The 24476-nt window shown below is 47.8% G+C and overlaps 1 protein-coding gene across 2 annotated transcripts in view; it reads left to right on the forward strand.

Moving 5' to 3' along the window:
* The first annotated feature begins 4583 nt into the window (after positions 1 to 4583).
* The window catches only part of AP2A1 (adaptor related protein complex 2 subunit alpha 1), an 891085-nt gene continuing 871192 nt past the window's right edge, over positions 4584 to 24476 (forward strand). For both annotated transcript variants that reach the window (XM_069605316.1, XM_069605324.1), the window contains exon 1: positions 4584 to 4723. In XM_069605316.1, the coding sequence (XP_069461417.1) occupies positions 4657 to 4723 (67 nt within the window). In that variant the 5' untranslated portion in view covers positions 4584 to 4656. The remainder of the gene's footprint in view (positions 4724 to 24476) is intronic.

Raw genomic sequence — 24476 nt, forward strand, 5'->3', positions numbered from 1 at the left:
CCTGTTTCAAATATCAAAGCTCCTCGGTTGCTCAGAAGATTTCACCTAATACACCCGGGCAAACCTGGAGAAAAAGGCCTTCGGAGGAGGCATGCCTTCATGAACTTCAGATCACAGCCCTTTTGGACCTCCTGGTCCTTGTCTCAAAAGGGCTTACATTCCGTACTACTTCCAACATGGCCGTCCAGAGCTGAAGCCCTTGCTCGCTCCATGCGCAGAACGCGGCGTGATCTATTTATAGACCACGCCTTCTGCGGCTCCGCGCATCTCAATGCTATTGCAAAGTAGCCCTCAGACGTGTGTTCGTAGCTTGCGGTATTGTTTCCTTTGTCCCAGTGCTATTACCCACTCCTGACCCTTTCCCTCTTCCTGATTCCGAGCCTTACTAGCATTTCCCAGACTCCCGGATTCCTGGACTCCGCGTTCCCGGAACTAAACGCAACCTGGAACCAGACGAGACTCGAGCAGCACTGTTCAAGACCAGGTCCATTCGCAAGAAGGTAGCGATCGAAGACACTGGCAAACAACAGACCGGGGTGAGAAGGGGGGGGAACTCCTTGACAAATAGAGAGTCATCTCTGAGATATCATCTATTTTACAACCTAAAGTATGAATTAAGAGCATACCACATACCTTTCTATCTATAAAAACACCCCTCTATGAAGCATCGCTGAGAAATGTTGTATTTCAAACTAAATGTTCTCTCCACTGGAGAAGTTGAAGGATCAAGAAAAGGTATTGAGTGATTTCTGACAACATGTAGATATTGCTCTCAATATATTGAAACGAGACGCCATCTCTTATTAGAATGCCCTGTCTTGGTCGAACTTCGTTTTAACGTTTTTCAGCACTTTGTGCAGGATGTACGTAGATTTAATCAATTCAGATCGGTTCTGGAGCAAGATCCTAAATAGCTGTGAATTGGCTTTGGATGTGACAAGTTTAAGATTTTTGGAGATTGCATTGTGCAAAAGAAAATGAAAACTGCGTTCCTTTATCCTATCTTATTTTAATCTATATTTCTATGATTCAAAATGGAATGAAACTGATTTAATTAATTAGCTTGATGAATTGTAGGTTTTGAAAGAAATTCGTAAACTTCTTAAACGTGTTAAATGTTAAACAGTGAATTGAATTTGAATATGAAATGTGTGTATTTTTATGATCTGATTCTTTTTTGCAAAGGTTTATTTTTAACAAAATGGAAATAAATAAATAAATAATAGATTTAAAGAAAAACACGAATTGAGCAGGGGTTACCATAGTATTTCCTCTATTTCTGGTTGGACACTATCAATTTGGATTCAATTTCAGTGAATTCAGATCAGACATGGTAAGAGTCTTTGAAAGAGAAAACGGTGGTCGCTTCTTCAGATGCACCCCTTCCAGGCATGCAACGCCATTGAGCTTACCGGGCGTCATCCCCCACCAAAATTTGATCTATGCAGCAGGGCTTCTGCACATAGCTTTTTGTTAGCCAGAGAGGGGAGCGAAGCCTTTCCTGAAACCGGAGGCTTTAAAGTGTTACTGTGTTCGTGCAGGACAATTTATTTGCACCAATGCAGCCAAACTTTAAAGCTGCTAGTTTCGGAAAAGGCTTCCATCCCTGCACTACCTTACAAAAATCAAATGCATGCATCAGTCCCCTCCCCATGTATGTGATTGAGCATATAACAACGTTATGTGTTCTTTCACATCCGAGCAGAGGGGGTTGATGTGCGTACCTGCTTTTTGTTCGGCAGAGATGCGAGGGAAGCCGTTCCTGAAAGTGGCAGCGTTAAAGTTTTACTGTGTTTGTGCCAAAAAATGTGTTTGCACAAACACAGGGAAACTTTAAAGCTGCTAGTTTCAAGAAAGGCTTCCATCACCTCTCTGCCTCAGAAAAATCAAATGCGCATATCAGCCCCCTCCCCACAGATGCAAGCCAACATATAACAATATTAAGTGTTCTTTCACATCCGAGGGCAGGCGCTGATGTGCACACTTGCTTTTTGTTAGGCAGAGAGGCGGGGGAAGCCTTTTCTGAAACTAGGCGGCGGGGGTTGTGGTGGAAGAGGGACGGTTGGGGAAAGGGTGATTTCACTAGACATAACATTTTAGTGTACATCCATAATACATGAAGCATGATGTGTTATGTGGCTTGAATGGCATTTTGGTGCAGCCAGGCTAGTCCTCCTTGAGCCCCCCGCCCCTCGCCCTCTTGTGAGGCAAAAACCTCAGTGTCATCCGTGACTCCTCCCTCTCCTTGTCACCTCACATCGCTGAACTTGTCAAGAAATTTCACTTTCAGCTTCACCCCCTCAGAGGCATTCTCCCTTTCCTCTCCTTCCCCCAGAAACTCAATATCTGCAGGGCTCTGGTTTTCTCTAGGCTTGACTACTGTAACAGCCTCCTCCTTAATCTACCCCTTTCTTCCCTCTACCCTCTTCAACTAATCCAGAATAGGACTGTGAGACTTATCCTTGGCCTCAAGCCCAGGGACTGCATCTCTCCAGCCCTAAAATTGCTCCACTGGGTCGCTGTGGCCGCAAAGATCAAATTCACGACCCTCTGCATCATCCTCAAGGCTTTCTGGGGCCTGGGACCTCACTACACCCAACTCTCTCTCCTTAAATGCCTCCTTGCTAGAGTTTTTCGGTCCTCTAGCAACAACCGTCTGCAAGTCAGACACTTCTGCAAGCAGCAAATGGGGGGTAGAGCTCTCTCTTCAGCAGGAGCCTCCCTCTGGAATGGTCTCCCTGCCCCTCTCTGCCTTGAGCCGGATCTCCTTAAATTCCAGAAGCTACTCAAGACCTTCCTTTTCTCTTCCTTCTTCTCCCCTGCTAGTTCTATCCTGCCTCTTGTCTGCTTGCCTGTATCCCTCATGTGCCTTATTGAGGCCAGGCCCTCCTTCGACCAGTTTATCCTTCACCCTTCCCAGCAGTTTCCCTTAGGCACCCTTCCCTGACTAGCCTACTGAGTCTGGTTACCCCCCTCCCACTTGTTGATACCTATCCCCTTTACCCTGAGCACTTGCCCAGCCCCTGCCCTCTCTCCCTTGGTCGTCTCCCGCTTCCCCTCTCCCTGCACTTCCTGTTATTGCACTTGCACTTGCACGATCCGAATGTCACAAGGCCTAGTTGGACCATTATTGTTTTTCTCCTCTGTCCCCCCTACCTTGTCTTGTGGTGTCTGGAAACACTTTCTGATGTATAGGCGCCATACACATGTTCACTAAATAAAAATCAATCATTACATGTATTACTGGGCATCTATAACAAAGTAGGCATGATGTGTCATTACGTGGCTAATATGGAGTTTTGATACATCCAGTCTAGCCATTTCTTTCTGTGGCTGACATTTTTTATTGGGATGGACATGTTCTCTTATAGTATCATTACTGGCATTATGAGCAAAGCAAACATGAGTAATTATAATCGTTGTTTTATAACGCGCTTAATACCGGAGGCCAGTGTTTAAGCACGAGACCTGGATTTGAACCGGTGTTGCTATGCATTGTCTTGCTTCCAAGACAAGCTTGTTACCCCTGAGATATCCTCCCGGCCCTGTATGTTCATATATGGGAATATTGGTATATTTTGGTGCAGCGGGAGCGGAAATGTATGGGCACAGCCAGCGTGAACATTCTTTTATACTGTCCTATAATGGTATAATGAACAGAAATGTATTCATACATGCCAACGTTCCGGGGCACCTGAGAGGGAGATTTTGTCAGAGAAATCGGGAGACTAATATTTTCCCATGGGAATACATTGGGGAAATAATTATTTTAGGTGGGAGAACATGAAAAATAGCTATATTTCTCACTGAAAAATCGGGAGACTCCTGCCTAAATCAGGAGGGTTGGCATGTATGATGTATTGTGGAAATTGGATTAGTGGTACACTGTACTTCCGCTTGGTCACCTAGAATAGCTCTCAACCATTTGTGTCACAAAGGCGGGTAAAAACACCGAGCTTTTGATATAAAAATTATCAAAGCAACTAAATGTGTATGTTATCTTTAAATACAATCACTTTGTCATTCTCACTGGAATATTGAGCTTTAAAATGTACCCATAGCTCTCAACTCACATGATATTGGCAGGTGTCACCCGCCTTGTAAAGAGCTAGTTCACCTGCCAAGCCCTGCACGCACATTCATTTCAATAAGCTCTCACCTTCCAAAAACAAAATCGGGTGTTTTGGTGTTGATACTTGGACCCTAGCCAGACAACCCTTGGAGTAGAACAGAGGGAGTGGAATCTCCAAGTTTGCCTTGCCCAGAATCTGAATTGGCCCCTCCGGTTAGCCCCTCCCAGAAATATAGGTTTCATTGCACCCCTGATCCCTTCTTACCAACAATGACCACTTCAGTCAGAGAATCTAAAGTGGAAAGGATTAGATTGAATTTACAACATTACTTCTGCTAAACAGAATTACCCAAATCACGTCTACTTTACCGTTGAAAACGGAAAAGTTTCCATTCTAACATGGGCAGTCCTATACCAACTGATCTGCCATTTTGGATTGGGAGACTTAGGAGCAAAAGATGTCCGCTCCGAGGGCGGGGTTTAGCCAGCCCGTCCATCGTTTACATATACACCTCCTCGCAGAGACTCCCGCGCATGCGCGCGCACTCACGGCCCGCTGCTCAGCTGTGCTGGGAGAAAGCACGATGCCGGCTGTGTCCAAGGGAGATGGGATGCGCGGCTTGGCCGTGTTCATATCAGACATACGCAACTGTGAGTGCTGGGCTGGGGGCTTTTCTGAGGGCATGGTCTGCATTTCCGGTCAGGGAAAAGGGGACCGGAAGTAGCAACACCTGGGACCGGAAGTCATGTTAGAGCAGCTGTCAAATGCCATTAGAGTCTTTCATTGCCTGAGAGAGTCTGTAATTGCCTCTCATTACCTACCAGTCTCTGTATTTACCCATCGGAGGATGTCATTGTCCCACCTGTCAGGGCTATCAGCATCTGACTTTACCTGTTAGCCCTTGACTTTGGGTTTCTGTGATGCTGTTTCTCAGTGTATGTTATTATCAGTCAGTGGCTTGCTTTAAAACAATATTTCATTGTGCGACTCTCTTTATGTTAGTGCTTATTTGTACATTTCTACAGTTACCCCTGAGTGGCTCTACTCAACCTTCCAGGCACTACCTGCCTTTCTTTTATTTATTTCTCATTTATTGGTTTTGTAATGGGCCACTTGTATACAGGATACTTCAAAAAAACAAAGAAGGCGGGAGTGGAGTGATAGGTCTCGGATTAGGAATAGAAAAAGGAAGGGACAAGGAAAGAAAATACAATCACGACAATCCATTACAAATACTAAATATACTGTATGTTCCAGAGTGGTTCTTCCATTTTTAAAGTACAATTCCTGTCCAGTTACAGACTGGCCAATGAAGACAATAGATCTAAGAACAAAAGAGTTGTTTTTATTAAGCATTATTGGTTTAAATCATACTTTAGGCTTTCTACAACTATCCAATATACCCAAGTCATGGTCCTATAAAATTGTAAAAACATCTTTCTTTCTGCTTTATTCCGACAATGCTGCCATAAAAGCACATATACTCTCAATATATAATACACACAACATTAGAACAAATTATATTATACAATTACACTGCATGTTAAAACATACATTTTCAATTATACATCGTATCCCACACACTAAGTGAAAGTGCACCAGAATACTAGCTTGTATGGGGGTTCCTCAGTGCCCTCGTTGCATGAATATGTTAAAACCAAACATCAAACCCCGCAAATATTTAAAACCAAAAGCCAGAATACTAGTTAAGCACTCTATGGAAAGGGGAAGTGCATCATATTCAAAGTGCAAGTGCTGTAAATCACAAAGGAGTTAAAGGGCCATGCTAGATATTCAGCACAAATAAAACGGACAAGAATCATCACACAAGCCCCCATCAAGTATTTAAATACAAGGAGACAGAGTGGCCCTCGCTCTGATATGATCGTTTATTTATATCGTGCCCATACACAAGTGTTTCAGGGCGTGACGAGGCAAGGGAACGGTACAAGGGAGGGGAAAAAAAACAAGAACAACAATCTCACTAGGCCCAGTGACATTGAGAACGCGCAAGTGCAGGGGTGAGGGAAGGGGGAGAAGTGCAAGGGGAAGAGGAGGAGTGGAAAGTGCTGAACACGTGATGAAATAACAACAGGTAGTGCGGCCAGCAGGTGGCAAGTGCAGTTATTAAACGCAGACAACGGGTGTCTGATAAGTGTAGTTAAGGGGACTGTAGGGTTGCAGATACAGACCCAAGTGCAAGGGTTGCTTTGAGACAGTGCTGGAGTGCAGGTGGGTGGGCTAGTTACTGGGCCTGAATACAGAGGGTAGCCAGGAACCCAGTGCAGAAACAGACAGAGATCAGCATGGTAGAGGCAAAGAGAAAGCAGAAGCAAAGAGGAAGGTCTTGAGGTGCTTCCGGAACCGAAAAAAAGGGTTCACCTCAAGCTTCAGGGAGGCTGTTCCAGAGGGAGGACCCAGCCGAGGACAGAGATCTACCACCAACTCGTTGCTTGGAGAAGCTACTGACCCTGAGGGAGTTGGTGGTAGAGGAGCAGAGAGCTTGAGTAGGAAGGTATTTCCGGAAGGAGAGTTAAAGGTATTGAGGACCCAGGCCCTAGAAAGCCTTGTGGATAATGCAGAGGGTCTTGAATTTAATCCTTACAGCTACTGGGAGTCAATGTAGAGAGTTCAGGGCTGGAGAGATACAATCCCTGGGCTTGAGGCCAAGGACAAGTCTTGCAGTCCTGTTCTGGATAAGTTGCAGAGGGCGGAGAGTAGTGGCAGGCAGATTTAGGAAGAGGCTGTTGCAGTAGTCCTTCCTAGAGAGAACCAAAGCTCTAGAGACAGTGAGCTTCTGGGGGAAGGAGACGAAAGGAAGAATACCCCTGAGGAGGTTGTTATATATATAGTCACTGTTATAGGTTACTGTCATGTGTATATAATTTATACTTGTCTTCCTTGTAGATGGCTTACAGTGTTCCATTTATATGATGTGGTTAAGATTCTAAGTAGAACCTCACATGATGAGGTGTACAGAAGAATGTTTGTTCTTGATAATAGTTCTTTTCTTTTTACTTTGCGTGAACGTTTCCTTCGATCGGGTGTCTCCGATCATGCACTTGCTAATCACACTTTGGCACCGACGTACTTACAGTTAGCTGGCCGCTGCTAACGCCCTGGGGTGGAGCGGCTGTTTGCCGAAAATATACAGCTTGGAGCTGTTTACAAAGGATTGTGCTATCCTTTTCCCACATAGCCGCTGCAGACCCCGGATGGCGGAACGGTCAAAGTGACACTGAGGTGCTGACACGCAATCAATCTTCTGTGCCGGGAGGTCTGAATCACAGACATCCTCGTCGCCAATGTAAGAATGTAGGCACACTTTAGAAAGGTTAAAATGGGTTTTAATTGCAGCTTCATATGTACCGACCCCCAGCACATCTTGACAGCAGGCTGGGACACTTCAATTGACAAAGAACTATTATCAAGAACAAACATTCTTCTGTACACATCAACATGTGAGGTTCTACTTAGAATCTTAACCGCATCATATAGATGCAACACTCTGTAAAACATCTACAAAGAAGACCAGCATACACTATATACACATGACAGTATCCTATAACATTGACTATATAAAAGAGGTGTAATTGGTAGTGTGACTTCTAAACGACCTCAGAGATGTGTGGAGAACAGGAAAGCGTGGAGTCAAAAATGACCCTGAGGTTCTTGACCTCACAGGTGGGAGCAGAGAGAGGGCCAAGGGAGGCCGGCCAGAGAGTGACAGGAAAGGAAGTTGCAAGAGTGCTGATAAGAAGGATCTCTGTCTTACTGGCATTGAGGCAGAGGTCGTTGGCGGCACACCCCTGCAGGTTTGCAGACAGACAGAGATGAGAGAGGGAGAGGAGGTGGCAGAGGGGAGCCTGAAAACGAGCTGGGTGTCAAACGCATAGCACTGAAAGTTGGAACAGAGAGCAGCAATGCGGTGGGCGAGGGGTGCCAGGGAGAGAGGTTAGATCCCTGGGAACCACCACCAGTGGAGAGTGAGATGCTTTAATCAGATAATTGCACACAGAATGTACTGCTAAGCTGTCGGTTGATTGGTGGCATAATATCATAGCTGGTTCCGTAATACCAATAGACCTAATCGGGAACAATGGTTTCAGAAAGTTTTAACTAATTTCTCAGTACCCTGTGCAAATTAGCAAGAAATGGACAATACGATGTGCTGAATCACTACAAATTGGACATTACATATATTCCATTACCTCCACGTCCACTCTTCCTCGTCCCAGTACTTACCTAATGAGGCCCCTGCCTCCGTCGCAGAACCTTCTTCTATTTATTTAAATCCCTATAACCCCCCCACCCCCCACATCCACGTCACTCAGTTTAATTTTTCCTGGACTTTTTCTTCCTTTCGGCTCCATCGGGTGTGGCGCTGCTCCTGGTCCCCCTGCGGGGCTTGGGGTCCCGGTTGAGCGGGATTGCCTCGCTCGGTTCTTTGCTGGGCTCCGGACCGCAGCGTAGGCATTGTGTCCCGGGTCCTGCTGGGCCCGGGGGAAGGTAAGGAGAGGGGAGGGGGCTCTGTGCTTGCTGTTTTTCCCCTCTCCTTCTGGTATGGCCATCTTGGCTTTCCATTCATGCCGGCTCCTTGGTGTGCCTTACGGAGGCAGGTGCCTCGCCCGGTTGTGTTTTGCAAGTTTGTAGGCCGGCGCAAGGACATCACGGCCCGGGTCCTGCAGGGCCCGGGATGCGGTAAGGAGTTGGGGGCTTTGTGAATATTTGTGCCCTGATTCTCCTGCCGTTAGGGCCGTGCAACGACATGCCCCCTGTTTGATGCGGCGTTGCCCAGGGGATTGTTTTGTTTGGTTTTTCCCTCTTGGTTGGTGCCTTCTGGAGGGGTACCCATTGGCTCAACAGGTAGAGAATGGGGCTACCAGCTACATGATGCAGGGCTCAAGCGACCTCTAAGCCCTGTGCTGTGTATACAGGTGGTGAGTTAGTGGTGTGTTTGTGTCTGTGCTAGCCATGGACGCAGGCACCTTGTCCTGTCTTCTTCCTCTGAACTGCGCGGGGGACAGACGAAGGAGATTCATTTGTATTCCCTTGTCCGGCATGGAATTATGGAAACTGCTAATGCATCATGGAAGTATCGGCCATACAAGGGGTTCCCAGTGTCTCTTCTTTTAGGTCCTAGGTCCTCCGGTGCAGACGTGTTACTTTCACGGCTCCTCTCAGAAATGTGGAAGTAATATGGCAGATTGTGGCACATGTCTGTGCTTAAAGGGGTTCTCGGAGCCCCTGGTGCGGGTGGAGGGGGCTGTCCCTTCTGTGAGTTTTCCGGTATAGGCATATCCCAGGTATGGGGTTGCGTTTGGTGTCTGCTAGCCGGGATGGCTTTCATTGCCCCGCTTGGTGACAGTACTCTGCCCGTTGACGCCAGCCTGGTGGCTCTCTGTCGGCTGAGGGGGCCATGGTCTGCTGGACTACAGGCCTGTCCTGTATCTTCCTTTTGATAGGTCCGATCTTTTTGTCGGCTGGCAAGCATGCTGTTATATTGCGGCGCAGGCCTGCTTCAACGTCCTGTGATTTCCTCTGGTGCAAATGCAGTGACTGGCGGTTTTCCCTGGCTCCTTGTCTCCATCTTCTCGGAGGTGTATGGGACCGGTGGGGTTCGGTTTCCTGAATACTGGGTTCCTTCCGGAGGGGGTTATCAGTTACCGTTCCTGTCTCCTCCTGTCCAGTTTTGCATGGTTAGGACTTTGGTACCAAGCTCACAGACCAAGTAGTTGCCCATGGGTTCCGTTCTCTCTGAATTGTTGTGCTGGGTTACCGTCTAGCCCGTTCCTCTTCCTGTTCGAGGTCAAGTTTTCTACTCGCGGGTATTCCTGGTTCCTATGCCTTCTAGGATGTGTCACCTGCTTATGTGTCTCGAGGCCCTGCACTGCTTTGTCCAGACGGAACGCTTCAACTTGGAGGCTTTGCAGAACGTACTCAGGATGTTGTGCAGGGGGGATTGGATGAGATCACAGCGTTTTAGGTTCCGTGTGCTCCCTTCCAGGGTGCGATCAGCTCCCGGAGTGTTCTCCATGCTGATGACTCCCCTTGTGGTGCATTTGCATCTGCAGGGAGTGCAGATTTTTTCCCTACGTGGACGATTGGTTGGTCGAGGAGTCCTGTCGGCAGGCTGTCCTGCCTCATCTCCCTTTAGTCTGCCAGGCATTGCGGGACTGGGGTTTGATAGTGAACTGGCGGAAGTCTGAGCTGGAGCCTTCTCAGGACCTAGTTTTCATTGGGGCACTGGTTTGCCCCGGGCTGGAGAGGGTGTTCCTGTCCCTAGAGGGTCTGTCGCTTGCTGGCTGTTCTGGGCAGGTTTCTCAGAAGGCAGTATGTCTCGGCTCGCCTGTTGCTGAAGTTATGGGGCACGTGGCATCTTACGTGTTTTCTAGTTCCTTGGGCCCGTCTTCAGTTACGTCCCCTGGTGTTTTATCCTCTCTCCCACTGGCTCCCGACGTCTCGGCTTTCGAAGCTTTGATTTCAGTGTCCCCAGCGCTGCGGGTCTCCCTGCTGTGGTGACTGGGGGTTCCAAATCTACAGGCTGATGTGTCCATGGTCCTTCCTCCTGTGGCCTCTCTTACTACCGACGCCAGCGGAATGGGTTGGGGGGTCTACATTGGGGGTCACCTCAGCTCAAGGGTTGTGAGATCTGGGGAGAGCCATCGATCATCCAATTGGCAAGAGTTGTGTGCCATTCTCCGAGCTCTGGTGTACTTCGAGGGGTTGCTGGACGGTCGGGCGGTTTTGGTCCGAACGGACAATACAACGACCTTGGCATATGTCAATCGCCAAAGGGGTTCCGGCCGCTCCTTGAATGCTCTGGCAGCTCTGATGGGCACCTTGGGAGAATCGCATCTGGTGGCCTCACATATCAGGGGGGTGGACAATGTTCGAGCAGATCTTCTCAGACACCGGTTTCACTCCTCTGCGGAACTGGTCCTTTCAGCCCAGGTCTTTGCGGAGATCTGTGTCAGATTTGGGACCCCTGTTCTAGACCTGTTTGCATCCACGGCCTCAGCAAAAGTTCCCCTCTTCTGCTCTCGGTTTCAGGCCGAGGAGGGTTCGGTGGGTGGACGCCTTCTCTGTGCAGTGGCCTTGGGGTTTTCCTTTATGCCTTTCCGCCTATTCCCCTTCTGCCCCGGGTGGTTCGGCGCATCAAGAGTGTCCAGGGTGACCGTGTTATTGTTAGCTCCGTTCTGGTCCCGCCGGAGTTGGTTCCCCTCTCTGTTGGAGCTTCGGTCCCAGGAACCTTGGCTGGTTCCGAAGTGGCTGTGTCTCCTTCAAAAGGATCTGCGGATGGAAGTCCGCTGGATGCAATGGGCAGTGTGGCTATTGCACGGTCTAGGCTGATATTTCAGGGGTTCTCAGGTCCGTAGTCGAGTCTATAATGAATGCTCTTAGACCCTCCACTCTGAAGGTGTACGGCAGGCTTTGGGGCCATTTCTGAGACTGGTATCGGCGGTCTGGGATCCCTCCCCTGCGTTCTGGCCTCCCTGCTATCCTTCAATTCCTCCAGGAGGGGTTTTGACAAGGGCCTGGCGGTTATTCCATGCTTCGCTCTCAGTGGGCCTCCATTAAATTCCTTTTGGGGGACTCTGATGGGCACTGAGATTGGGAGTTGTTGGTGGGGAAGCTGCTCCAGGGTTTTTCTTCTTCCCGTCCTTGTACTTATAAAGGGCTTCCCCCTTGGAATCTCCCTCTTGTCTTACGGTTCCTTCAAGGGCCTCCTTTTGAGTCCATTTCCGAGATTGATATCAAACATCTTACACTGAAATCTGCCTTTCTTATTGCCATCACTTCTGCCCGTAGGCTTGGGGAGATTGGGTCTCTGTTATGTCACCCTTTTTTCCTGAGGGTGCTGCTGGACTCGTTGATGCCGAGGTGTGGTCCGAAGTTTCTCCTTAAGGTTGTTTCTCGGTTTTCACACCTCTCAGGATCTGGTTCTCCCTGCCTTCTTTCATGATGTGAAAACGCCCGAGGAGGTGGCTTGGCATAACATTGATGTCCGGTGGGCAGTGTTGGAGTATTTGGCTAGGTTTGCTCTTTTCCGCCGATCTGATAGTCTTCTGATTGCTTTTGGTCCGGCAGGGGCTGGGCGTAAGGCATCTGTGGTTTCCATTTGCCTGTGGTTCCATGTTGTGGTCTCCATGGCCCATGTGGCTTCTGGCCGGCCTGTGCCTACGCACGCTCAGGGGCGGTCCACCAGGGGTTTGGCGGCTTCCTCGACCGATGCAAGGAGGGTTTCTCTGCAAGAGATTTGTATGGCTGCTGCCTGGGCTGGTCTAAGCACTTTCATCAACCACTATGGGTTGAGTTTCTCCCACTCTGGGGTTGGTTCCTTCAGGGTTGGAGTTTTGTCTGTGGGGATGTGAATTAAGACTTATTGTGGGTGTGTTTTGCTGCACTGTTTTTGGCTCTGTGTCTCATTGGGACCTTTTCCACATTGCTACTTTGGTATACCTCATGAGGTAAGTACTGGGACGAGGAAGAGTGGACGTGTAGGTAATGCTCTGATTACTTACCGGTAATCCTCATTACTCCTAGTCCTACTCTTCCTTGTCACAGTACTGACAACCCTCCTCACCCTCCCTGCGGGGAAGGTCCCATGCTACGGCTTGCTAATATGAGACTGGGTGACGTGGATGTGGGGGAGGAGTTATAGGGATTTCAATAAATAGAAGAAGGTCCTGTGTCGGAGGCAGGGGCCACATGAGGTAAGTACTGTGCCGAGGAAGAGTAGGAGTAGTAGTAATGAGGATTACCGGTAAGTGAGCATCATTACTCCAATTACTAGTCCATTGCCTTACTGGTAAAATACACAATCTTAGTTTTTTGTATAACACTTTCATCTGTTTGGGCCTTAACACATCCAGATATTTATCTTGTAAAAAATTAGCTTGCAATCCCAATAAGTTTTCAACCTAGTTTTTGATTGACCAAACTCACAATGCCCACCTCTGCCTTCGATTTTAATGCACTTTTGATTGCAAGCTTAGACCAGGGAATCATCGTCTCAGGTTGATCCCAGATTGCCCTTTGCCCAATAGCAGCAAGTTCATTCTTCACATGTATTGTATTGTATTGTTTATTTATTTATAGAGCGCACCTGGCCGTTAAGCAACTGGGCGCTTATAAAGAAAATAAAATCTTAAGTTTCAAGTACATAAATAAGTTACATTTCTTATGTTACAGGATCATATATCAAGCATTTCTTATGTTACAATGTCGGATGACTTACATGTGAGATATGTTACAGTTTCATATATTTTACAATAAATGTACAGAGTATTTATTGCAGTTAAGGCATTTAGCAGTCGTTGGTGTTAAGCCAGAGTTTGACGTTAGCTTTGAACACATGGAAGGAAGGGGTGGCTCTGAGTACATCTGGGATGGAGTTCCAGAGATGAGCTGCGAGAACTGGGAAGCTGGACCCACCAGTTCTTTTCAGTTTAAAGTTGGGGATTTTGATATGATATGATATGGCATTTGTAACGCGCCTATACACAAGTGTTTCAAGGCGCGACGAGGCAGGGAGGGGGGAACAAGGGGAAGACAGACAACGATCCTACTAGGCCAGGTGTCATTCAGACCGCGCAAGTGCAGGGGTAGGGGGAAGGGAAAAAGTGCAAGGGGAAGGGGAGGGGGGAAGTGCAGTACAAAGTAAGTAGAATAAAAATAAATAAATGGGGCCAGCTGGTGGCAAGTGCAAGGTAAGTGCAGACAAGTGCTGGGAAGGGGGGGCTGTAGGGATACAGAGACAGTCCCGCAGTGCAGGGGTTGCCAGGGAGGCAGTGCAAGTGGAGAGTGGCTGGGCCCAGGACCGAGGTCGGTGAGAGTGGCCCAGTTGCAGATTCAGTGCAGTTTCAGTGAAGAATTTAGCAGGGGAGAGGGAGAGAGAAAGCAGAAGCAAAGAGGAAGGTTTTGAGGTGCTTCCGGAACCGGAGATGGTTCTCCTCAAGTTTCAGGGAGGCAGGAAGGCTGTTCCAAAGGGAGGCCCCTGCCGCGGAGAGAGATCTACCCCCAGCTTGTTGCTTCGAGAAGCGGCTGACCCTGAGGGAGTTGGAGACGGATGAGCGAAGGGCTCGGTAAGGAAGATATTTAGGAAGAGAGAGTTGAAGGTATTTAGGCACCAGGCCCCAGAAGGCCTTGTGGACAATGCAGAGGGCTTTGAACTTAATCCTTGCAGCCAATGGGAGCCAGTGTAGAGATTTCAGTCCTGGAGAGATACGGTCCCTGGGCTTGAGGCCAAGGACAAGTCTCGCAGTTCTGTTCTGGATGAGTTGCAGAGGGCGGAGAGTGGAGGCAGGCAGATTAAGATAGAGGCTGTTACAGTAGTCCAGCTTCGAGAGAACCAGGGCTCGGGAGACAGTGAGCTTCTGGGGGAAGGAGAGGAAGGGAAGAATACCTCTGAGGAGGTGCAGCTGGTAGTGTGACTTCTTAGAGACGTCAGATATATGAGGAGAGAAGGAGAGTGTGGAGTCGAAGATGACCCCGAGGTTTTTTGCCTTGCAGGTAGGCGCAGGAAGAGGGCCAAGAGAGGCTGGCCAGAGAGCTGCAGGGAAGGAGGGAGTGAGTGTGCCGATGAGTAGAATCTCAGTCTTACTGGCATTAAGGCAGAGGTCATTGGTGGCACACCATTCCTGGATAGCAGATAGACAGTCAGAGATGAGGGAAGGAGAGGAGGAGGCCGAGGGTAGCCTGAAAATGAGCTGGGTATCGTCCGCATAGCACTGAAAGTTGGGGCAGAGAACGGCGATGCGGTGGGCAAGGAGTGCCAGATACTGGTTGAACAGCCAGGAAGAGAGATTAGATCCCTGGGGAACACCACAGGTGGAGAAAAAGATGTCAGAGAGGAAGGACCCAAGTTGGACCTGGGAGGGTCGGTTGGAAAGGAAAGAGGTCAGCCACGCCAGAGCCTGACCAGTGATACCCAGGTTATCACGGGGACGGTTGAGCAGGATGGCATGGTTGACAGTGTCAAAGGCAGAAGAGAGATCGAGCAGAATGAGAACACACGGAGTGTTGGAGTCGAGGTTCAAGAGCAGGTCCTCACGGATGTTCAGGAGAGCAGTTTCCGTGCTTCTGGCCGCTCTGAAGCCAGATTGATGGTCATGAAGACTACCAACAGTTTCAGCATGGAGGTTAAGCTGGGAGATGGCCAGTTTCTCCAGGAGCTTGCCCAGGAAGGGAGTGATGGAGATTGGGTGATAGTTAGCCGGGCAGGAGGGGTCGGAGGAGGGTTTCTTAAGAAGAGGGTGCACAAGGGAGTGCTTGAGGGGGGATGGGAAGACTCCAGAGGCGAAGGAGTGGTTGCAAAAGTCAGCCTGGGCAGGAGCCAGGGAGTCAATGTGGTCCTTGATAGTTTCGGAGGAACAGGGGTGAACCTGTATAGACGAGACTTTCATAGATCGGACTTGTCTGGAAACCTCGTCAGCAGAAAAAAGGGGAAAGGCAGAGAAGGAGGGAGGAGGGGTGGCTGCAGAAGGGCCAGAGGAAGAGCCGGGAAGAGAGGGAGGGAGGTGATAGGAGGAGAGTCAGGACAGGATGTCCTGAGTTTTAGAGATGAAGTGAGAGGCCAGTGCAGTGCAGAGGGCCTTGGAGTGGACAGGAGAGGTAGAGACTGCAGCAGGGTTGGCAAGCTCCTTGCAGATTTTAAAGAGTTCAGCCGAGTTGTTAGATGCCGCAGAGATGCGGGCTTGGATAATGGCTCTCTTCTTGGTGAGAACGGAGAGACAGTATTGCCTTTGGAGCAGGCGGCAGGCCAGTTTGTCAGAGGATGAACAAGAAGCACGCCATTTCCTCTCTGCCACCCTGCACTTGCGTTTTAGGGTGACGAGATCCGAGTCATACCAGGAGTTACATTTGGCTTTGGGCTTCAGGCGGATTCTCATGACAGGGGCAAGGATATCAAGAGTATCAGATATAGCAGAGTGGAGCATGGAGAGGGCTGTGTCAGGGTGGGAGTCAGCCGAAGGGGGAAGGGGGGCGAGAGGTAGCAGCAAAAGCCTCAACTGACATGTGCTTCATGGGTCGGATGACCGAGAAGGTGGGTGGCAATGATGAGGGTGGCTTTGCCTGTGGGGTAGGGAGGGTGAGGTGGGGTAGGGAGGGTGAGGTGGGAGGATAGGAGAAAGTGATCACTCCAGGAGAGAGGAGTGGAGAGAGGGACGGAGAGGGGAAGGTCAGAAGAGATCAGAGCATCAAGAGTGTGCCCTGCAGAATGAGTAGGCCTAGACGGGAGAATAGAGAGTGGGAGAGAGTCGCAGAGATCACGAAAGAGTCCAGTGGGGGGACAGGAGGCATCCAGGTGAATGTTGAAGTCACCAAGCAAGAGGAGTTGAGTGGTTGAGGACAGGAGTGAGGAGGAGAGTTCAGCCCACTCAGAGAGGAAGGAGGAAATTTTACCAGGTGGCCGATAGATAGTAGCCACGGTAAGGGAATGGCTAGGAGAGAGAGTCGCAGACAAGACATTCAAAAGAGGAGTAGGTCTGCGTAGGAGTGACGGTGGCCGGAATCCACTCAGGGAAGATAAGGGCAACACCCCCCCCTGCACGGTTGGGCCTGGGCACGGAGAGGATCTTGTAACCGTCAGGTAGGAGTGTGTCAAAGCTGGTGACAGAGCTGGCTGTGAACCATGTCTCAGTGAGACCGAGGACGTCAAGGTCCAGTTCCTCAAGAAGGCGACAGATATCAGAGGAATGCTTGATGGCAGAGCGAGAGTTAAGAGTGGCAATGTGGAGAAGGTTGCCATCCTTGAAGGACTTCCGGGGAGGGGTACAGATCAGAGGTACGCCCTGCGGAGGTGTAGAAGAAGGAGGTGAAGAAGGAGCACAAGAGGGGGCAGGGAGGGAGGGTAGAGGCAAGGTAGCCGAGGACAGAGGAGGGGGGACAGCAGGAGAGGAAAGGAAGTTAATGAGGCGTGGGAAGCGTCAAGAGGTGAAGGTTGGCCTGAGGTCCTTGGACCAAGACGGTCCCATTAGCGTAGACATTAATGATGGCCTTAGAGGAGCGGAAGGGGGACAAGAGGACATCCCAACGGGTGCCACCATTAATGGGAGAAGAGGAAAAAGGAGAGAGCACAGAGACCATATAAAGGGTCCCTAGGTCAGCGAAGGCATGAAAAAGAGGATGTCAGTGAGAGTTTCCTTAGAGCAGGCACTAGTGTAGGTGTCAGGGATAGGGAGGCCTGGGTTGGAGACCAGGATGTCCTTTTTAAACATTTTCCTACCAGATTTAGTGAGGAGAGCAGGATAGTCAATAGAGAAGCAGTTAGAGAAGATAGGCGAGATAGAGAGCACCATGGAGTAGGAGGGAGTGGTGGGGGAAGACAGGCGATACGAGAGCACGCAGACAGGAAGTGAGCGGCAAGCACAAGTTTACCACATTTCAGAACAACAACAGTAAAAGCGTATTAGGTACACAGTGGAGAGGCCACCTAAGTTTGAGAATCCTGCAAGGGGAGAAAAAAACCCTAGTTTACCACAACTGTGGAACACAGTGAGGTGAAGACACCATGCGAATGCAGTGACCAGGTGTAGGTGGGGTGGGCCGGGAGAAGGTGGAGATAGCAAATTGAACTTGCGCCCCCTGCGGACACCTGCAGACACAGTGGGAGCCGCCCTTTGCCTGAGGGGCCCTTAGCCGTGGGGGCTGCCCAGGAGGGTCAGTAGATAAGGGGGGGTGGGCGGGCAAGGAGGCGGGCTGGAGGAGGGCACCAGGAAGAGGCTGCAAGGGGAGGGGGGAGGGAGAAAAACACAACCACGCGCTCGGAGCGTGAAACAAAGATTAAACACACACAATCCGGCAGATTCTTACTTGTGGCCCTGATGGACCGGCAGGATTCCAATCCTGCAGCTGGGCTGCCCGGCGAGCTGCTCTCAACCCCAGGAAATGCGAAAAGCTGTTTGAGATGGCCTTTCTAATGGGTCGTTCAGAGGTGTGCTTTGTGAATTTTTCTATGAGGTATGCAGGTGCTTTGTTGTTCAGACAATTGTGTGTAATGTTCAGAGTTTTAAATTTGATACGGTCATTGATGGCCAGCCAGTTGACGGCTCTTCTATGGACAGATATGTGTTGCCCTTTGGGAATTCCTAGGCCTGTTCTAAGGGCATTATTCTGCAAGGTTTGGAGTTTGTTGATGTTATGTTTACTGGTGCCTAGGTACAGTGCATTACAGTAGTCTAATTTGGAGAGGATGAGGGCTTGCGCTATGGTGGCACAGCTATCTGTGGATAAGGTATGGTTTGCAGGCGTGGATAAGTTTGCAGGTGTAACTGGTTGCTGAGGCTGTAGCATTTACTTGCTTGTCGAGGGTGAGAGCTGAGTCTAAGTAGAATCCTAGGGTTTTAACTTCCTTGGCTACCTTAATTTTGATGCCATCAATCGCGATGGAATTGTACAGATGGGGTAATTTGTTCAGTTTATTGGTAGACCCGGTGATTAAGAGCTTGTCATCGTTAAGACATAGGGTTCCATGTAATAATGTCGCCACAAAAATCTCGCCATGCAAAAATATCGCCGAAAAATGGCAGTTTTTTGTGGTGACATTATTGCATGGAACATGCGGGGGACACCCCCGCAACCCCCAAACTTGCCCCTCTCCCCATATATATGGTCACCCAAATAATATCGCCACGACATTTTCCCGGCGATATTATTGACGGCGACCATATATATGGGGATATTATTACCCGATACCAGACATAGGCCATGTGTGGCCATCTAGGTTCTGATGATTTGGTAGATTTTATTTATGAGTCTGGTGTCCTTTTCATAGTCACCCGTGGCTTTTGTAGAGAAGTTGGCCGTCGATTTGAGGTGATTACAAAGACCCTTGTGATCTACCAAGTCGAAGGCAGCTGATAGGTCTACGAGTTGGAGAATAGAGATGTCTCCTCTGTCTTTGCGCTCGTCTAGTTGATTTTTAAGATCAAGGAGAGCCGTTTCGGTTCCATGTCTCGGTCTAAATCCTGATTGTCTTGTCCCTAGTAGATTGTTGATCTCCAGATAAGATTGGATCTGTGGATATGCAGCTTTATCTAAGATTTTAAGGAGGAACGGGACAGTTGTTATGGGCCTATAGTTCGTTGGGACATTCGGGTCCAGGTTTACTTTTTTTAAGAGAGGTAATATCCAGGCATCTTTAAGGTTGGTTGGCACAGAGCATGATTTGAATGAAGAGTTAATAAATGATGTGACGAAGGGGGCTAGTTCATGTGTAGCCTCTTAAATAATTGGGGCTGGACAGGTGTCACCAAGGCATCGAGACGGTTTCAAAGACATGATGATGTTCTTGGTTTCCACAATGGAAATGGCTCTAAAGCTAAATTGGTTAGGGGGTTTAGTTTGGTTGCCGGCAAGTTCCTGGAGGATGGTTTCTTGCGTGGAGAGGGCAATGTTGTGGAGGGCGGATTTTTTGGCTAATATTTTGTCTTGTAACATTGTGATTTTGTTGCATAGGGCCTTTTGAATGTTTGTGCACCAGGCTTTGTCTTTGGTACAAGAGTCTATAATTGCAATTGGGGATTCTAATTCTCTCAAGATGGAGAAGATTTCCATGGTATTTGAATTCGCTTTATTGATTCTGTCATTAGAGGTCTCATTTTTTTGCCTGAATTTATTTTTTGCAGCTGTTAGTAAGGGCAGTGAGAAGGTTTTTGTTATGGGGAGAAGGTTTTTTTCTCCAGGAGGCTTCCGCGTGTCGTTTCTCTTTGCGTAAGGCTTTTAGCGTGGGAGTGAACCAGGTGTTAAGATGGGCAATAGGTTTAGATTTGGTGAGTTTCAGTGGCGCAATGGCGTCAATCGCCGAGTTGATGGTGTTATTGTACAGGTCAACTAGATCATTAGGGTTAGAGATCGGGCTAGATTGATTAATGATAGGTTGGATCAGGGGGAGAAGATTCTAGAGTGTTATATTTTTTTTGCAGCGAGTGAGGGCAGGAGGAGCATGAAGTTTAGTAGATTTAGGTTGGGGAAGGTCTGAGATGGTCAATGAAATCAGATAGTGATCTGTCCATATGCAAGGTTCAAGTGCTGTTATGAGGGAAACGCAGTTGATATCTGTGACCCAGTCCAATGTGCGGCCTTTAGAGTGCGTGGGGACGTTTTTCATGTAAAAACCATGGGAGTGAAGGCTCCCATGGCTGAGCCATAAGGCCCTTCACTGACTCCCTGTATCTTTGGGACGTGTGCGGCCAAAGTCCTTGCACAAAAATATATAGGTTTGAACCTACACAATGATTCCAATGTCTGTAAATCCATCTCCCAAAAAGCACGCAAATTGGGGGCACTGGTTGGCAAACCCAGTATTTTTTAAATAAAATTATTTTCAATTACAGACATAGTGTCACAATTAACCTGCACCCAAAGATCAGATGCCTGTCTTGCCTGCAGTTTATGCGCTTCAACTGAAACTTTAGCTGCCCCAATCATCTCTTAATGGCAGCCCAAGATATTCATACATGGCCACCTGCTCGATAGATTCACCACTTAATTCCACCTTGAACCTTGCCTTTTGCTTAGCCCTATTAGCTCTGAATAACAGGGTCTTGGCTACGTTAATTAATACATAATTGGTAGCACAAAACTCCACAAACGCAGTCATCTGCAGCTTAAGGCCACTAGAAGTAAAAGACATAAGAACTGCATCATCGGCGAACATAAGAATAGTAATTGTGTCGCCCGCCAAAGATGCGGCATCACAAGGAAACTCAAGCTGTTTTTGGATGGCGCCATTAGTAAACAAACAGAATAGTTTGGGAGCGAGAACGCAACCTTGTTGCACTCCCATCCCAATCTCTATTGACCTTGTGCTGCCGTCCAGATTCCACCTTACAACAGCCTAATTATTTGAAAATAGAGCTACAGGAGACTTATCTCCATGGCTCAGGCTAATGATCTCAACTGGAATGCTAGGTTCTTCCCCTCGGACTGTGCTGATGTTTTTGGAACCTCATAACCTGGGTGTATCTGCCCCACGTTCAATAGCAGCGGTAACATAATCTTAACCCACCATAGGCTCCTTTTAGCTTGGTCCCTCATTTCTGCCTCATTCATAACTTGGGCATGCTGCCTCCCTCCACTACAACGTTTCCCTTCCTGAGAAAGTGCCTGTTGTATTTCAAATTGGTCATTTGTAAGGTTGAGTAAACATTTTGATGCCTGTTGCTTCCCATTATTCCCCCCCACCCCGTGTGAATCCTCGCATTACCCCGGGGCCTCCATTTCATATAACAGGCTGGTGTTTTCACTTAACATTTTGTTGGTCTCGTCAATTTGTTTAGTAAACTGAGCTGATTTTTCTAACCTCCGTCCCATTAACGGGATTGGGTGGCCTTCCTCTTGCCACAATAGATTAATACTGCCTAAGTAGCGCACTCAACTACAAATCCAAATGACCACAAATTGCAAAAGTGCAGGGTACAAAGTATAGCAATTAAGACGGAACACAATTATTCAATAGGATTCAATGTAATAGACACTACAGAAACCCTGAATATAATATAAAATTGTTTAAAAAAAGTTAAAAAATGTATGCTATTAAAATAATTCATAGTTTCGACTTCCTGACACTAGAAGATTAGCAGACTACGCACAAGACTGCCCTTGCCGCAGCAAGTTCAAACATAGTTATGCTTCCTTAAGCAATGGCCCCTGAGCAAGTAACGTTCGACCGCTTGAGGGGCTGCCCTAGTCTGACTGCCGGCCCACATCCCCCCTCGCCCTCCCTTGCTCATAGGGTCCACAAGATCCTCCTGGGTAAATTCCAACGGCAGTAGCTTAAAGGTTTGGCCAAAATTATGACCCAGTCTCATGAGGCCCTGCTTGCCACACTAGTGATGCCACTGGCTACAAAAGAACCACCTGCAAGCACATGATGGGGGAAGCATTGGGGCTCGCTAAGTGAAGATTTCCACACAGACTTAACACAAGCGTGACAATTGAGCTGTTCTCCGTCGAGCCGCACACTCCCATTTGGCTGTCCTCAGGCTTCGAGCCGCAAGCTTCTGGCTTTCAGATCCTCCTCCTCTAACATCACATTATCGAGGCATTGCCACAACCGGTGCTTACTGCTACTGACAGTCCAGCTTACTCCTGTGTCTTGTTAGAGTCGCCCTTCTCCTGCTGGGCTTCGCTGCTCTGGGTCCAATCCCTAAGTTTTATACTAGGGGGAGTGGCTCTGGGTTCTTGAGCTGGGCTCACAATACTGCAACAGCCTGCGGCTTGTAACAGCCGCCTTTCTCCTGCTGGGCTTCAAATACAAAACTCAATTAGCAGTCTCTTCATCAACACACAATAAATACATTCATCATCAACAAAAGCAATATATAAGCGAGATACCCATCATCAAATGCACCCCCACCTTCCAAACACAAAGCATCCTGCTAAAAGTGATTTGCTTCCAAACTCTTGCAAAAGCTAGAAAAAAAAGCAATGACGGTAGAAATTTGGTGGCCCTGAAATAATTGGTGCCAAAAATCCTCCCCATGTAAAGTTCTCATATCTCTAACAAAGCAGTGGAAAATGCACACTCTTAAAGGACCCAGTATTTTGCAGTCTATTTACAGATGATTTAGTGAGCTCTTACGCACCCTACATATTCTTAGACAGTGTGGGATTTTTTCCCTTGCCCCCAGCCCCTCTCTGTGGGGAGCAAGTTCAACCTGAATCTCATTAAGTGCTGTGCCACTTCCTTGCTACGGCATTTAATACAACATTTGTAATTTCTTATACATCAGGCACATTTGTGTTAAATCTGCTAATGAACGCTTACTTTTCAGATACGCATAATTACATTCATGATCCAAAAACTCGAGTTTATGGAAGAGCACCTTTCTACAAACTGCTATATTGTCTAGTGATTCCATCGAGACATTCAACATGCTTATAAAAGAGTTTTAAAAGATTTTCTGAACTTCAGGTGGCAGTCTTGTAGTCTAAGTTCAGTGCGAAGAACGTTACAAAATTTACGCGCGGTCTTTGAAGGGTTTGAAATTAAGATTTGATGAGCAGGCACTAAAACCAGGTCCCGGGTGTCGGGCATCCCCCTGTAGACAGGAGATAATGTAGGGGAGCCAGGATATGCTAATTTAACTTTTTGCCCATTATGTTTAAACATGCATTAGATGTGCCTAATTCTTCCTTATTAAAATTTGAAAATACTCAGTTAATATCACAGATGCATGTTTGTCAGGCACCACTAGGCCTGAGGTGCCAAAAGAAGCGACTGTAGCTATTGGTTTCAAGCAAACCAGACTCTCCTACGCTGCTCCCACCAATTCTGAACCCTGCATTGCTTTCTTTCATTTCATTTATGTTGTGGTGTTTAAACAAAACCAGCTGGGATTGGTGCATATTTGTGTAGCAGTGGGAGCCTTGCTTGACTTGGACTTACTAGGGTTATTATTCGGCATTGGCTTGTTTATCTTTGTGATTCCTTATGACCTCTGCAGTTTCTCTGTTTTATGCATTCATTATTATTGCTCTGAGTCCCTGTAGTCCCTGCATTCATAATGTGGCTCTATTTGTGTTTCGATGATTCTTAGTAACTCTTTCCAGTCATTCTGAATCTCGTAGATCAATTGAGTTAATCTTTCAGTTCATTTTAATTTTGGTTTGAGTTCATCATATTTATGGAAAAACATGGATGTGTGCTATGTTTTACCCTCCTATACTGGAATATTGCCTGCTTCTTTCTTTTCTTATCCCCGCCCTTCTATGGGGCATAAAGATCTCTGCAATCCTTAGTAACTTTTATCCTCGGTTTCTAGGTCCTTTCATCCTCCCTAGGTTGGAAGGGGTTTGCAAGTACTGAGACGAGGAAGAGTAGAACTAGGAGGAACAATGGTAACTGGAAGTAATCAGAGCATTACAACACTTCCCACTTCCTCGTCTGATTAGTTACACCAAGGCCTGCTGACGTAGGGGCCAATAAAGAGTTAACAGATCATAGAAATTGCTGATCACCTTTATTTTGTAAAGGAGTCCTGAGAATCAGTGTTGTATTAAAGTGCCTGAAATCAGAACCCCTCCCCAAAAGCACAATAGTCGTGTCCATTCAAATTTAGCCTGTAGTGTATGGTTAAAGAGTTAGGTGCCACCCACATGGCTGTCCAACAAGGGAACTCCTTGGACCTCCTCCCAGGATGTCTTTGTGACCCTCATTGATCTGCTCTTACTCTAATAGGAAGTGGGACCCCTACAATATCATAGGCCAGCAAAGTAATAGGGCGAATCCATCTACTAATGGAAGCCACCAAGGCTTTCTCCAGGGCCCAAATGAAACAAATGTTCTTTCGAATAAAAAAGGCTTATCCAGGATTGGCAGTACTGCCTTTCTGAAATTCAACTTGTGCCATCTCTCTTCTTTTGGGGTGGTTGGAGCAGTAAAAAAGAAAGGCA

Source organism: Ambystoma mexicanum, chromosome 1p, assembly GCF_040938575.1.
Source record: "Ambystoma mexicanum isolate Mex_15411 chromosome 1p, UKY_AmexF1_1, whole genome shotgun sequence".
Classification (NCBI taxonomy): Eukaryota; Metazoa; Chordata; class Amphibia; order Caudata; family Ambystomatidae; genus Ambystoma; species Ambystoma mexicanum.